Source organism: Anthonomus grandis, chromosome 7, assembly GCF_022605725.1.
Source record: "Anthonomus grandis grandis chromosome 7, icAntGran1.3, whole genome shotgun sequence".
NCBI classification, from domain to species: Eukaryota; Metazoa; Arthropoda; class Insecta; order Coleoptera; family Curculionidae; genus Anthonomus; species Anthonomus grandis.
In genome coordinates, this window is record NC_065552.1 from 6,440,748 (window position 1) to 6,453,096 (window position 12,349).

Consider the following 12,349-nt stretch of genomic DNA (forward strand, 5'->3'; position numbering starts at 1 on the left):
TTTCAGTGTATTTTACAATAAAATTGAATCATATAGTGAAGCCATTTTTAATTTCCATTAGTGAATTGAAGTAACTTATTCACTTTTCTCAGACATTAGTTCGTATTCTAGGTAGTTGAAAATATTTTTTTCCTGACACCTGACATGACAACACCTGAAGTCGTTTTTAGTTGCAAGCAAAAAAGGACTTGTAACTTCCCTCCTTTGTACGTCAACTACGTCATCTGTCAATCTCATTAAAGACTTCCAGTATTGCCAACTTTATATAAACTCTAATACTGATAATATCCCATTACCAGTGTGAGCAAATTTTGAAGCCAAGAAAAAAAGAAAGCAATATCAAACATAATGTTAATTTGGCATAGGTCTATCTCGTAGTGGAAAACTCGCTGATGCGCATGAGTGACATTGTAATTTCCTATTGGCTGGTCATACCCTTCTTCTATTATCCCAAAACGAGGATTATCGATCGTTCAAGCTTTGGCCAATCAACGGTATTTAAAAATATAAACAGAATTTTTAATCATGCGCAAATCGCCAAATTCCACTGTGAAATAGACTTATGCATTATAGCTTGGTCCTCTAATATACGTGTCTTTCATTCTTGGCATCTCATTTATCTCGATGTTACCAGTATTGAGTTAATATGTATATGGCCCACTTATATGCTGGCAATTTTTATATACTTCATCCATCTGAGAAGCTCTCAACTTCAACTGTCATCTGTCAACGTCATTAAAAATTGAATAATAAATGTAGTAACTTATACAGTTTTCTTAGCCATTAGGTCTTATTGCAGGCAGTTGAAAATAATTGTACGTTTCTTCCAGGGAGTTAAATCCAATTCCTAATATCTAAAGTTTCTTGTATATTTTTTTCAGACACTTCAACTCGAAAGCAGACAGTTTAGTATGCTCCATCCTCTGTACGTCGACTATGTCATCTATCAATGTCATTACAAACTTCCAGTATTGCGCACTTAAATGCTATTGATTTTTATGTACTTTATCTATCTGAAAAAGCTAACTTCCACTGCCATCGTTCAACGTCATTAAAAACTGCAAATACTCAGTTTGCAGTTTTTAATAACGTCGTTATTAACTTACAGGAGGGTAGGTGAAGCTTGTAATCGTTATCATGTTAGTTTTATAATAAAAGATAATCATGTACTGAAGCCATTTTTAATTTCCATCAAGCTATTAAAGTAACATATTTACTTTTCTGAAGAATAATTTCTTATTCCAGGCAGTTGAAAATAATTTAACGTTTCTTCCAGGTAGCCAAAATCAATTCCTAGTATCTAAAGCTTCATTAAAATTTTCCAGACAGGAGTAATTTTTAGTTACAAGTACTACCTCTGTACTTCAACTATGTCATCTGTCAATGTCACTAAAAACTTTCAGTGTTACCCGCTTATATGTTACTAATTTTTATGTACTTCCTCCACCTGAGAAGCTCACAATTTCAACTGTCATCTGTCAACTGTCAGTATCATTAAAAACTTAAGAATATCAGGCAATTGAACGAACTCATTCACTTTTCTTATGCTATATTTCTTATTCCAGGACAGCCCAACCCAATTCCTAGTATCTAAAGATTTTTTACATTTTTCTATAAAATTTTTTATAGATACTTCGATTTGTTTTTTAGTTGCAAACAGACAGTTTGTGTACCCTTTATTTTTTGTACGTCAACTACGTCATCTGTCATATATCATTAAGTTTTAACTACGAGAAATCAAGATACTCATCTGTCAATAACAGACAAAGTTTTTGCTTAAGTAAATTATACATTTTTGCCACGAGAACCCAAGATATTCGTTTATCTATATAGACAAAGTTTTTTGTTCCTTACAGGCATTCCTGAAACAATGATTGATGATAAATGGTTCTAAAATCTTGACTTTTAGTTCAACGATTTTAGTAATTTCTTCAAAAAAGACTAAAAGAGTCTTCAGAGTAGTCCACAAATCCATATTTTTAAAATTTTTGCTAGTAAAACTCAATATATCTAAGTGCGAGATAAGATAATATCTTTTCTCGCACATTGTGAGACCTCTTCTCACATACGGGGCTATCATTTGGTGGCCATTTACGGAGAAAGCGAAAATTCGTGCTCAACTGGACAGAGCCCAACGTCTTGCATGTCTCAGCATAACGGGTTCCATGCGGACGGCGCCAACTAGAGCGCTTAAGACTCTGCTGAGCCTTCCGCTTCTGGACCTCGTTGTGCAATTCGAGGCAATGAGGACTGCGTACAGGCTATACGTCCTCGGCGAACTACGTGCTGGCGAGACCGGTCACGCAAAAATTTGGTCACGGGCCATACAGGAATGTCCTCTCCTTCTGATGGGCAGTGACTGCATGGCTCCAGTGACTGTGGACTGCGAGGGATTCGTGACACACATTGCAGGCAGAGCAAGCAACATTCCAATAGACCTGCATTGCTAAATAGGGGGACCATCTGGTACACAGATGGCTCCAGAATGAATAACAGAGCTGAATTTGTGGTGGGACCCCACATACCAGTAGGGCATACTCACGCCACTGTCTTCCAGGCCGAAGTATTCGCTGTATTAAAATGCGGATAGAAAATCCTAAGCTGCGGACACCGCAATACAGTCGTATCAATATGCTCGGACAGCAGAGCTGCCATTAAGGCTATCACGGCCGCAAAGGTAAGCTCCAAGCTTGTACTAGAGTGCATAAAAGTTCTGAAAAAACCGGTACAGGTTGGCTGCAGGGTCCAGCTCGTCTGGATACCTGGCCACGCAGGCCATGCAGGTAATGAGGAAGCGGACTCTCTTGCCAGACTGGGATCCGCGAATGTGCCGATGGGGCCGGAACCCATAGTTGGTATCGCCAAATGCGTTGCGGTCGCGTCAATGAAGGGTCTGCTGGACAAGTGGACCCACCGAAGATGGACTGAGTCCCCTGGTATGAGACAGGCCAAAGCGCACATAGGTGGGCCCTCTGCCTATCTCACCAAAAATCTACTACGCCTAAAAAGACGCGAAATTCGTCTAGTGACAGGTCTTTTAACCGGTCACTGGCACTTAAGAAGCCATCTTCATACTATCGGTATTGCGGACAACCCGGAACGTCGATGGTACTGTGAGGAGGATAAAACCGTTGAGCATGTAGTCGGGGAGTGTCCAGCACTCACGCGCGCCAGGTTCAAATACTTGGGTAACACTTTCAGTGTACCGAGTGACTTTAAGTCCTTCAGACCAGAGAGCCTTACGGGTTTTTCTAAGGCCGTTGGGCTCTGGTAAACCCCGGTGGGGCATGACCGGTCCATCAGGAGACCTATATGCACAACTACCTTGGCAGCCATTCAATTCATTCAACTCAAGATAATTATTTGTCAATACAGGCAAAGTTTTTTGTTTCTTACAGGCACTCCTGGAATAAGAATTCTAATATCTTGACTTGTAGTTCATCGATTTTAGTTATTGTTTCAAAAAAAACTAAAAAAGTCTTCAGAGTAGTTCAGAAATCAATAATTTCTCAATTTTTGCCACGAGGACCCACGATAATCATTTGTCAATATAAACAAAGTCCTTTGTTTCATACTATGCACTCCTGATGGAATAAGAATGCCATTATCTTGACTTTTAGTACAGCTATTTTAGTTATTTTTTTTTAAGGCTAAAAAACTCCTCTGAGTAATCCACAAATCAATAATTTCTAAATTTAGACTACGAGAACTCAAGATATTTATTTGTCAATACACCCAAAATCTTCTGTTTCTTACAGGCACTCCTGGAATAAGAATCCTAATTTCTTGACTTTTAGTGCACCGATTTTAGTCAATCATCAAAAACTTCCAGTATTACCCACGCTATTAGCTTTTATGAACTCCATCTATCTAAGGAGCTCTTAACTTCAGTTGTCATCTGTCAACCACCAATGTCATTAGAAACTGCAACAACTTTTGCCTACTTCTTTCTTTCTTCTCTACTTTCTTTTTATGATAACAGCAGAATCTTTGTCTACTGAAGAGCATTATTGGAACTGATAATTGGTTTGAACAACAGGTCGGCAGAAATCTGAATTTAAGAAATCCAGGGTACAGAAGAAGACCTGAATGTATCTGAAAAAAGAAAGAGGAGGCTGTTTAAATCCATGACACTTTTTTTTTAATTTCATTTGTCAACTGTCAACTGTCAACCTCATTAAAAAGAGCAATAGCTTAGTGTTGCCTACTTGTAATAATAATTTTTAGGCCCGTCATCCTCATCAAGAGCTATCAACTTTATCTGTCACCTGCGAACAGTACGTCACTTATTTATTATCCGTCAATAATGTGAGCCTCATCAAAAATTGCAATATCCCAGTGTTGCTTACTTATGCTTCTGCACTTGAGTTCGATCTTGATTTCGGTGAAATATCTAAAATGTACCAAGAAGTCAATAAATTGATCATAATTCTCCACGATAATCTCCGCCTTTTTTAAGTATCTTAAGGCACGTATCATAACTCATCACAACCCATTATTACCCAAGCAATAACTGCCCAATCATAACACCATAAAAAAAAGGCCCAATATTACCATGATGATGTGAACAGCTGAAAATGTTTACGAAGAAAAAAATACACACGATCATTAACCACGCCTATCGCGTCCAGGTGTAAAATGCGGGCGAAGAACACGAGCCAAATAGATAAACACCTTTTTTTTCAAAACCCATGATACCATCATCTTCAGTTTTCGTTAAGGTTTCCACGGGTAAAGGGTGCGGAGTGTGCAAGAAAAACGCGAAAATGTACCACTCGACCACGTTTGATAGTGACGGTTTCTTTCTGGATTCCGCGTCGGATTCTCAAGACTTTTGGGCAGAACTTGAATCTACATCGAGCGAACAGGATTCTAAAAAACCTTTGAGGGAGAAGAATAATAGTGGAAGACGTAGCGGTTATAAACACATACCCCACAATGAGAGACCGAGGCAAAGTGTGGAGAGGAGAAACGCCAGAGAGAGGAGGAGGGTGCAGGCAGTGAATAATGCTTTTGTGAAGCTGAGGAGTGTCGTGCCGATTCAAAATAGCCGGTGAGATTAGTTAGTCTTGATAGATTTAGCAATCAGTAACTGAAGAACACACCTCAAAACCCACCTCTTGTTTTCATTTTGATTTAATTGTTTCAGTTTCTTTTTCCAAGGTTTAATTAATAAACCAGGTACTCGATATATTTAGGCCACGACATGCAGAGATACGTCCTTCCATTTTTTTCCCCTGATAGTTGATTGATCTCCATAGCAGATTTTTATTTATTTATTTATTTCTCTTCCAATTCTCAAAATTATAAAACATCTACAAGAGAAGAAAAACCTACACTACACGTTGCACAAAAATCACAGCGGTACCAGATAAAAACCTTAAAAATAGATAGGGTACAATTGGACTTAATATTATCGCATCACGGTAATAAATTAACAGGACATTGGCTTTTTATTGTCTTTAAAATTCAGCTCTATTAGTAAAACAATCCAACTGTTTCGAGTACTCTTTCGCAAGGAATTATTTCCATAATTGGTTCGGTGGTATATCTAGACAGCAAGATCCAGAATGGAGGATATCATGTCACGATGTTTACGACGCGACGGGTTTGGAGAGTATTGATTTTAAGTTCAGGCTCAAACTCGTGGTAAATAATGAGAAGTGTAATTCCTTTTGAAGGCAATGTATCTTAAAAATGTATGCTGAACCTGTTTAATCAACAAAAGTGATTGCTATAATGGGGTGGCCAATAATATGAACCATACTCTAGATGAGAACGACCTAGTACACAATAAAGAAGCTTAATAGAAGCAATGTGTTAGAAATCTCTGGTGCACCTCTTAATAAAACCCAGCACTTGCATAGCCTTTGATGTGTTGATGTGACATGAAGAGAAAAAATTAAATGGCAGTTTAAAGTTATGCCAAGGTCTTTTAAACTAGATAACATGATTTTAAGACCAGCCTGATCTGAAGTTTGCATATAAGGCCATATTTTATCGAAGGCCTTAGAGATGTTGAAGAAGACTTCTTTACTATGGTAGCTTGGAGTTTGCTGGTCTGATGTCCAAGATAGATGAGCTAAAGTCTTTGAGTATTAATAGCATAGTAAATTGTAAAATTTCTGTTAGGTTAGTTATAGACGTAGAACTGAACGAAGGAGAGAAGATTACTTGAATTTATACTTAGGTTTTAAATTCATCATAATTTTTAAAATCAGTTTAATCTACTTTTAATTTTAACTAAAAAAATATGAATTTTGCAATTTTTTTTCATTATTACATGAAAAATGCCTAGAATTGACAATCCTGGTTTTTCGTTTTAGCCACTCGTTTATATGAAATGGACGGATCAGACGGAGAACTGAACGGTTCGTCGTTATTTGTGCAAATTCCGGAGCAAAGTTGCCAAGGCAAAAACTTAATTTTTCAATGAGATTTCATGAATTCTACGCGACTATATGATATGGGTCAGACGAAGGACTGAATAGTTCGTCGTTACTCGCACAAATTCCGAAGCAGAAATCCTACGTGACTATGGAATGGGTCAGACTACGGAAAGACTGAGTAGTTCGTCATTATTCGAACAAATTTTAAAGCAAAAACTTAATTTTTCAATAAGATTTTTTTCAACTGGATCGAACAGAGGACTGAAAAATACGTAATGATTCAACAGTTTCCAAGGCAATAATTTAATTTTTCTAAAGCGATTCGCCTGATTTGATTGAATCCCACAGAAAAGCTACCAAAGACGGATATATAAGAGTCGGACGATGGACTAAACAGTTTCTAGCTAAAGCCTATCACATTAGAGACTTATTAGCAACTGGAAATATTGAAGTGAGAGGCTTGGTGTCCCGTCTTTTTGCTGATTATCTCAAAACAGAGAACAAATGGTAAAAATCAGCAAACGCACTAGTCTGAATTTCAATCGAACGACTTCAGGCCACAGTTCTTGCACCATTATTATTAATTTAATACATTATTAATATATGCTCATTAAATTGCTCTGGAATTCTTATATCACACGCAGACGACATTGCGCAATTTTTTATATGAAGGCCAACTTTGCAAAGCAATAATTCAATTATTCCATAGCAAATTGCTGAATTCTACAAACTTTAAAGACATATATCAAATGGGTCGAATGGAGGTCTGAACAGTTTGCAATGATTTGGGCAAACCGTTAAGCAGAGTTGCCACGGCAAAACCCTAATTATTTAAAGCAGATTTCCTGAATCCTAAAGGAAAGCTTTCACAGACGTATTTGGACGGAGGACTGAACAGTTCGTAATAAGTTAACAGTTGCAAAGGCAATAATTTATTTTTTTCCAAGGAGATTTCCTGGCTATTACAAAACGTTTTCAAAAACGTATATCAACTGGGTCGAACGGAGAATTCAATAATTCGCGATTATTCGCCCAAAGTCTTGAACAAGATTGCCAGGGCAAAAGCCTAATTTTTCCAAGAAGATTTCCTGAATCCTATAGAAAAGCTTCCGAAGATGTATGTATCAAATGCTCCGAAAAGAGAATTGAACAATACGCGATGTTTAACAATTCAATCATTTAATTTTTCCAAGGGAATTCCCTGAACCTCTGAAAGGTGGATATGAACTGAGTCGAACGGAGGACTAAATAATTCGCGAACATTTGCGCAAACTCTGAAGCAGGTTTGCCAAAGCAAAAACTTAATTTTTCTAAGCAGATTTTCTGAATCCTACAAACAAGCTTCGAAAGATATTTTGTCAATGGGCCAAACGGTAGCCTGAATAGTAAGGGATGATTCAAAAGGCAATATTTTAATTTTTCCAAGAAATTTTGCTAAATGCTACAAAAACGTTTCCAAAGACGCATATCAAATGTCAATAACGATACACGATGGTGTAAACTTATTTTATTTTATATTTTTATTTATGTTAGTGTAAGGAAACGCGTAACCTTTTAATAGACGAGTGATTTATGAAGCATGGACTTTGAGTATACTTTCTCTCCCCTTTGGTCGTATATCAAATGGGTCTGAAGAGTTCGCTATTATTCGCATACAAACTCTGAAGCAGCTCTGCTAAAGTAAAAGTTTGAATTTTCCTAGAAGAATTACTTAGTCGTCCTGAAGACGTATATAAATATGTTGGACAAAAAATTGACCAGTTTGCCATGACTCGCACAAACTCCGGGATAGGAGTGCCAAGGCGAAAACTTAATTTTCGCAAGGAGATTTTCTGAATCTTGCAGAAAAGCCTTAAAACTCGTATACCAAATGGTTCGAACGGAAAATTGGACAGTTCGCGATGATTCAACCGTTGCCAAGACAATAATTTAATTATTTCAAGGAAATTCACTGAGTTCTACGGATAATAAGAATACTCTGGATCAGGGTTGCCAAGACATGCTAGTAGATTTTCTGAATGCTCTAGAAATGCTTCCGAAGGCGTATGTATAAGGGCGTCGTATAAATATATACATAAGCGTATAAACATAAGCGGCGTATAAATATATCGAACCGAGAACTGAACAATTCGTGATTATTCGCGCAAAGTTCGGAGTAGGGTTGCCAGGGTAAAAGTTTAGATTTTCTTAAGAGATTTTTAAAAACCAGTGAATTCTACAGGGGAATTCTCTTTAGAATAACATTGCGGACAATGAGATTATCAATGCCAAGTTGCTCTGAACTCTTTAAGGGAGTGGGTTAAGCTAATATAAATGATAACGCAAGAATAATTATTTTTATGATAATTAATTTTAGTTAGAGACCTAACAGCCTTGATGACTATGCATTTTAAAGTTATATTTACACATTTCTGAGCTTTTTGATCGTTTTCTGGAAATTTTGGATTTTTAAGATTAAATCTTAAATTTGATTCTTAAAAAAATAATCTGCTTTCTCAGGTTATTTATCGCATCTGAAAAACCACTACAACCCACTAAAATTATCGAAACATTAGGTGGAAAATCTCTAGACATCGTTTGAACGATTTAGAATACAGGGGGTTGTAAGTGTTTTAGCTAAAGCCACATAAAACATAAAATGATCAGCCAAACTCTTGTCATTTTCAGAAGTAAAATAAATTTCTTATTCTGTAATAAATTCCACTGGATAGTAGTGTTCTGTGTTGTCAAAAACTGGCAATTTTTTATTTGTTTCTAAAAAGCTGCTTTCCGTACCTGTTTCCGGCACACCTAAATTATTTTGCAAATCACTATATAAATTTTCATTAGTGTAGTTACTAAGTTACTATTTGATCTATGATTTGATTTATATCCATATTTTAGATATATGCTTGAATATTTTATATAAATTTGTATTATTGCCTTTATTTAAATTTACCCTTGCACTTGAAATATTATTTGTATTTTTTTGTCTTAATCTATCGCCGTTTCATATAATGGCGTAGGATTCAGAAAATCTCATCAATCAATTAAGTTTTTGCCTTATCAAGTGCTCCGGAATTTGTTTGAATAACGACAAATAGTTCAGGTCCCAAGATAAAAAGTTCATTATAGATTTTCTAAATGCTACAGAAAAACGTCCAAAGACATAAATCAAATTCATCGAACAGAGTATTGATCAGTCCGCTATTATTTAATTTAATTAATTATTTAATCCGTCCATTACTTAATTGTTGCCAAGACAATAAATAAATTTTCACAACATTTCTTGAATTCTATATCAAATGGGTCGAACGGAAGACTGAACGGTTCGTCATGATCGCAAATTCCGGAGCAGTACTGCCAAGACAAAATTTTATTATTTTTAAGAAGATTTCGTGAATCCTACAAAACGTTTCCAAAGACGTATATGAAAACCAAGATCTAACTACTACAATGCTAACTTTTCCAATTCTGCTATACGGAGCGGGATTTGGACACTATCGGAAACAATTACGAAAAAACTGGAATAATGAAAAAACAAATAATGATGTCATACGTAAAATGGGAAACGAATGCGAAATTATTACCACAACTAAAAAATGTAAATTGGAATACTTAGGCTATTATGAGGAACGAACAACGATATCATATCTTTAATATCTTTATTGAAATAGGGGAATTTCCGACGTTGTGGAAAAAAGCAATAGTGATTTTTCTGATCTGCAGCCGATAAATCTACTATCTGTGTTTTCTATAATTTTTGAGAATTTATTCAGAAGAAATTTGTATTCAGATACGCAGTCGGGATTTCGACGAGGTTTTAGTACTGCTTCGGCTCTTCTGGTGGTATTGGACGATATTATTAGTGCTGATGATAAGGGCGAAACAACAGCTTTGGTACTATTAGACTTTAGCCAAGCTTTCGACACTCTTCATCATAACCTACCTTTAGCAAAGCTCTTTCATTACGGATTCTTACCAAATACCTATACGTTTTTGTAGTAATTATCTTTCAGATCTGTCTCAGAAAACAAGAGTTGATAACGTGTACTCTGAGCCAGCCGAATTAAACAGGGGCGTCCCTCAGGGATCCATTTTGAGCCTTGTATATAAATCGCTTAAAAAATAAAATTAAAAACTGTCGCCTAGCTCAATACTGTGATGATACACAAATTTATAATCACCTTACTAAGAATAATGTTAATGTAGCAATGGAATCATTAGGTCGAAGTTTAAATGCAGTACATCATTATTGTATGTACTGGGTGATTGGTTTAAAATTAACCCCAAAAAAATCTGCTGTGATTTACAATGGACCCTTCACATCATTGTATCGAATAAACTGTGAGATTCTAATATCATGAAGAAATATTAAATGTAAAAGAGCACAAAAACTTGGTTGTTGTTTTTGATACAAATTTGAGATTCAAGTCACAGGTATATAAAGTAGTTCAAAGTAGATCTATTAAATTTAAAAAAGTAGTTCATTTTTCTCAAGGAGACCTCTTAATAATGAAAATTTAGAGATTGCAGGGACACAAAGTCAATGGTCTCAGATAATGTTTATTTTATAAACATAATCTGTGGAGAAGAGGAGTATTGAACAGCTCGCGATTATTCACGCAAACTCCAGGCTGTCAAGACAAAAACTTTATTTTTCTCAGGAGATTTCATAAGTCGTACAGCAAAGTTTCTGAAGACGTACATCAAATGGATCGAACGGAGAATTGAACAATTCGCGATCATTCGCGCAAACTCAAATGGTGGTAGAGGGTGAAGGATGACGTTGGCCGAAAGACGAAACGTCAGACGGTAGAGCTTAAACCTCCCAGTAAATTATTATATATTTACGTATTTTAAAAATTGAACTCTTTAAAATCTGTAAAAAAATACCTTTTTTTTGTATAATTCCTGGAAGGAACGTTGGAACAAAACCATTTTAAACATTTTTCTAGAGAAGAAGCCTTTAATGACTTACGGCTAGCCATCGCTTTTATGGCTGCATTGATATTTGTACTACCCTGTAAATAACTAAATCCATAAAATTACTGAATTAGATTTGCATTTTTTGTTTGGTACATTTCAGAGGCAAACGAATAAGCAAAGTAAAGACCCTCCTATTCGCCATCGATTACATCAGAGCCTTGGACGAAGTATTGCAGAAATTCGATAATTTATCACCAGATTTTCACATCGTAAGACACTATTGTAAGTAAAAAATTAATAATTTTAACAGTTATTCTTTTCAGAACGGCTACGACATACGAAAAGCTCCATGCTGTTGTTCATTCGAGTATTGCTGCTCTTCTAAGGAGAAATTTTATTAGGATTTAGCATCACGAAAGCTTTAAAAAATTAAACAAATGGATAATGCATAAAAATTATCTTCTAAATATGTATTTCGCCTGATAAAGGCATCATTAATCTAAAGATACTTAATTAGACAAAACGAACATTATTGAATCTTCTTTGCATATACTGTTCATGTCATTAGTTCTTAGTTTTTTTTTATGATATTAATTAGTCTATAAAACAGAATCTAGTCAATTTATAGTCCTATAACACATAATATTCCAAAAAATAAAATGTAAGTGTCATAATTTGTTTCATTCTCTACAGGTAAATCAGGTCATTTATTTAGTTTTTCCAGGCATGTGCCACTTAAACTTATTTCCTCCTAACTGGAACCAATTTATATTATTTCAGGCAATTAAGGTCAATTTTATTAATAACAAAATTAGTCAATACAGTTGAAGCCATTTTTAATTTCCATGAGCATTTCTTAGGCTAGGCACTTAAAGTCAATTTACATTTTTTTCAGGCAGTTGTTACACAAACTGTTTTTACAATTAAATAATCAATTAAGAATGAATATTGAGGAAAAAATCGCTAAAGATAAACGACACACCACTTAACGAATCCATTTTCAGCAAAATTTCTCTGCAGCGCGCTTCAAAAACTTAAACATACCTGTATGA

At 35.6% G+C, this 12,349-nt stretch overlaps 1 protein-coding gene across 1 annotated transcript; it reads left to right on the forward strand.

Annotated features, from left to right (window-relative positions):
• Positions 1-4,568: 4,568 nt before the first annotated feature.
• On the forward strand, positions 4,569-11,587 carry LOC126738706 (achaete-scute homolog 1a-like). Its single transcript, XM_050444146.1, has 2 exons — positions 4,569-5,053; positions 11,458-11,587. The coding sequence occupies exons 1-2, from the start codon at positions 4,692-4,694 to the stop codon at positions 11,585-11,587; spliced, it is 492 nt and encodes a 163-aa protein (XP_050300103.1). The 5' UTR covers positions 4,569-4,691.
• Positions 11,588-12,349: the final 762 nt, after the last annotated feature.

What these genes read in the sequence shown, in the direction of transcription:
- LOC126738706 (XM_050444146.1), top strand. Translation starts at nt 4,692, where the DNA reads ATGATACCATCATCTTCAGTTTTCGTTAAGGTTTCCACGGGTAAAGGG. An exon ending in GTGCCGATTCAAAATAGCCG is followed by an intron (nt 5,054 to 11,457) that starts GTGAGATTAGTT and finishes GGTACATTTCAG; the next exon opens with AGGCAAACGAATAAGCAAAG.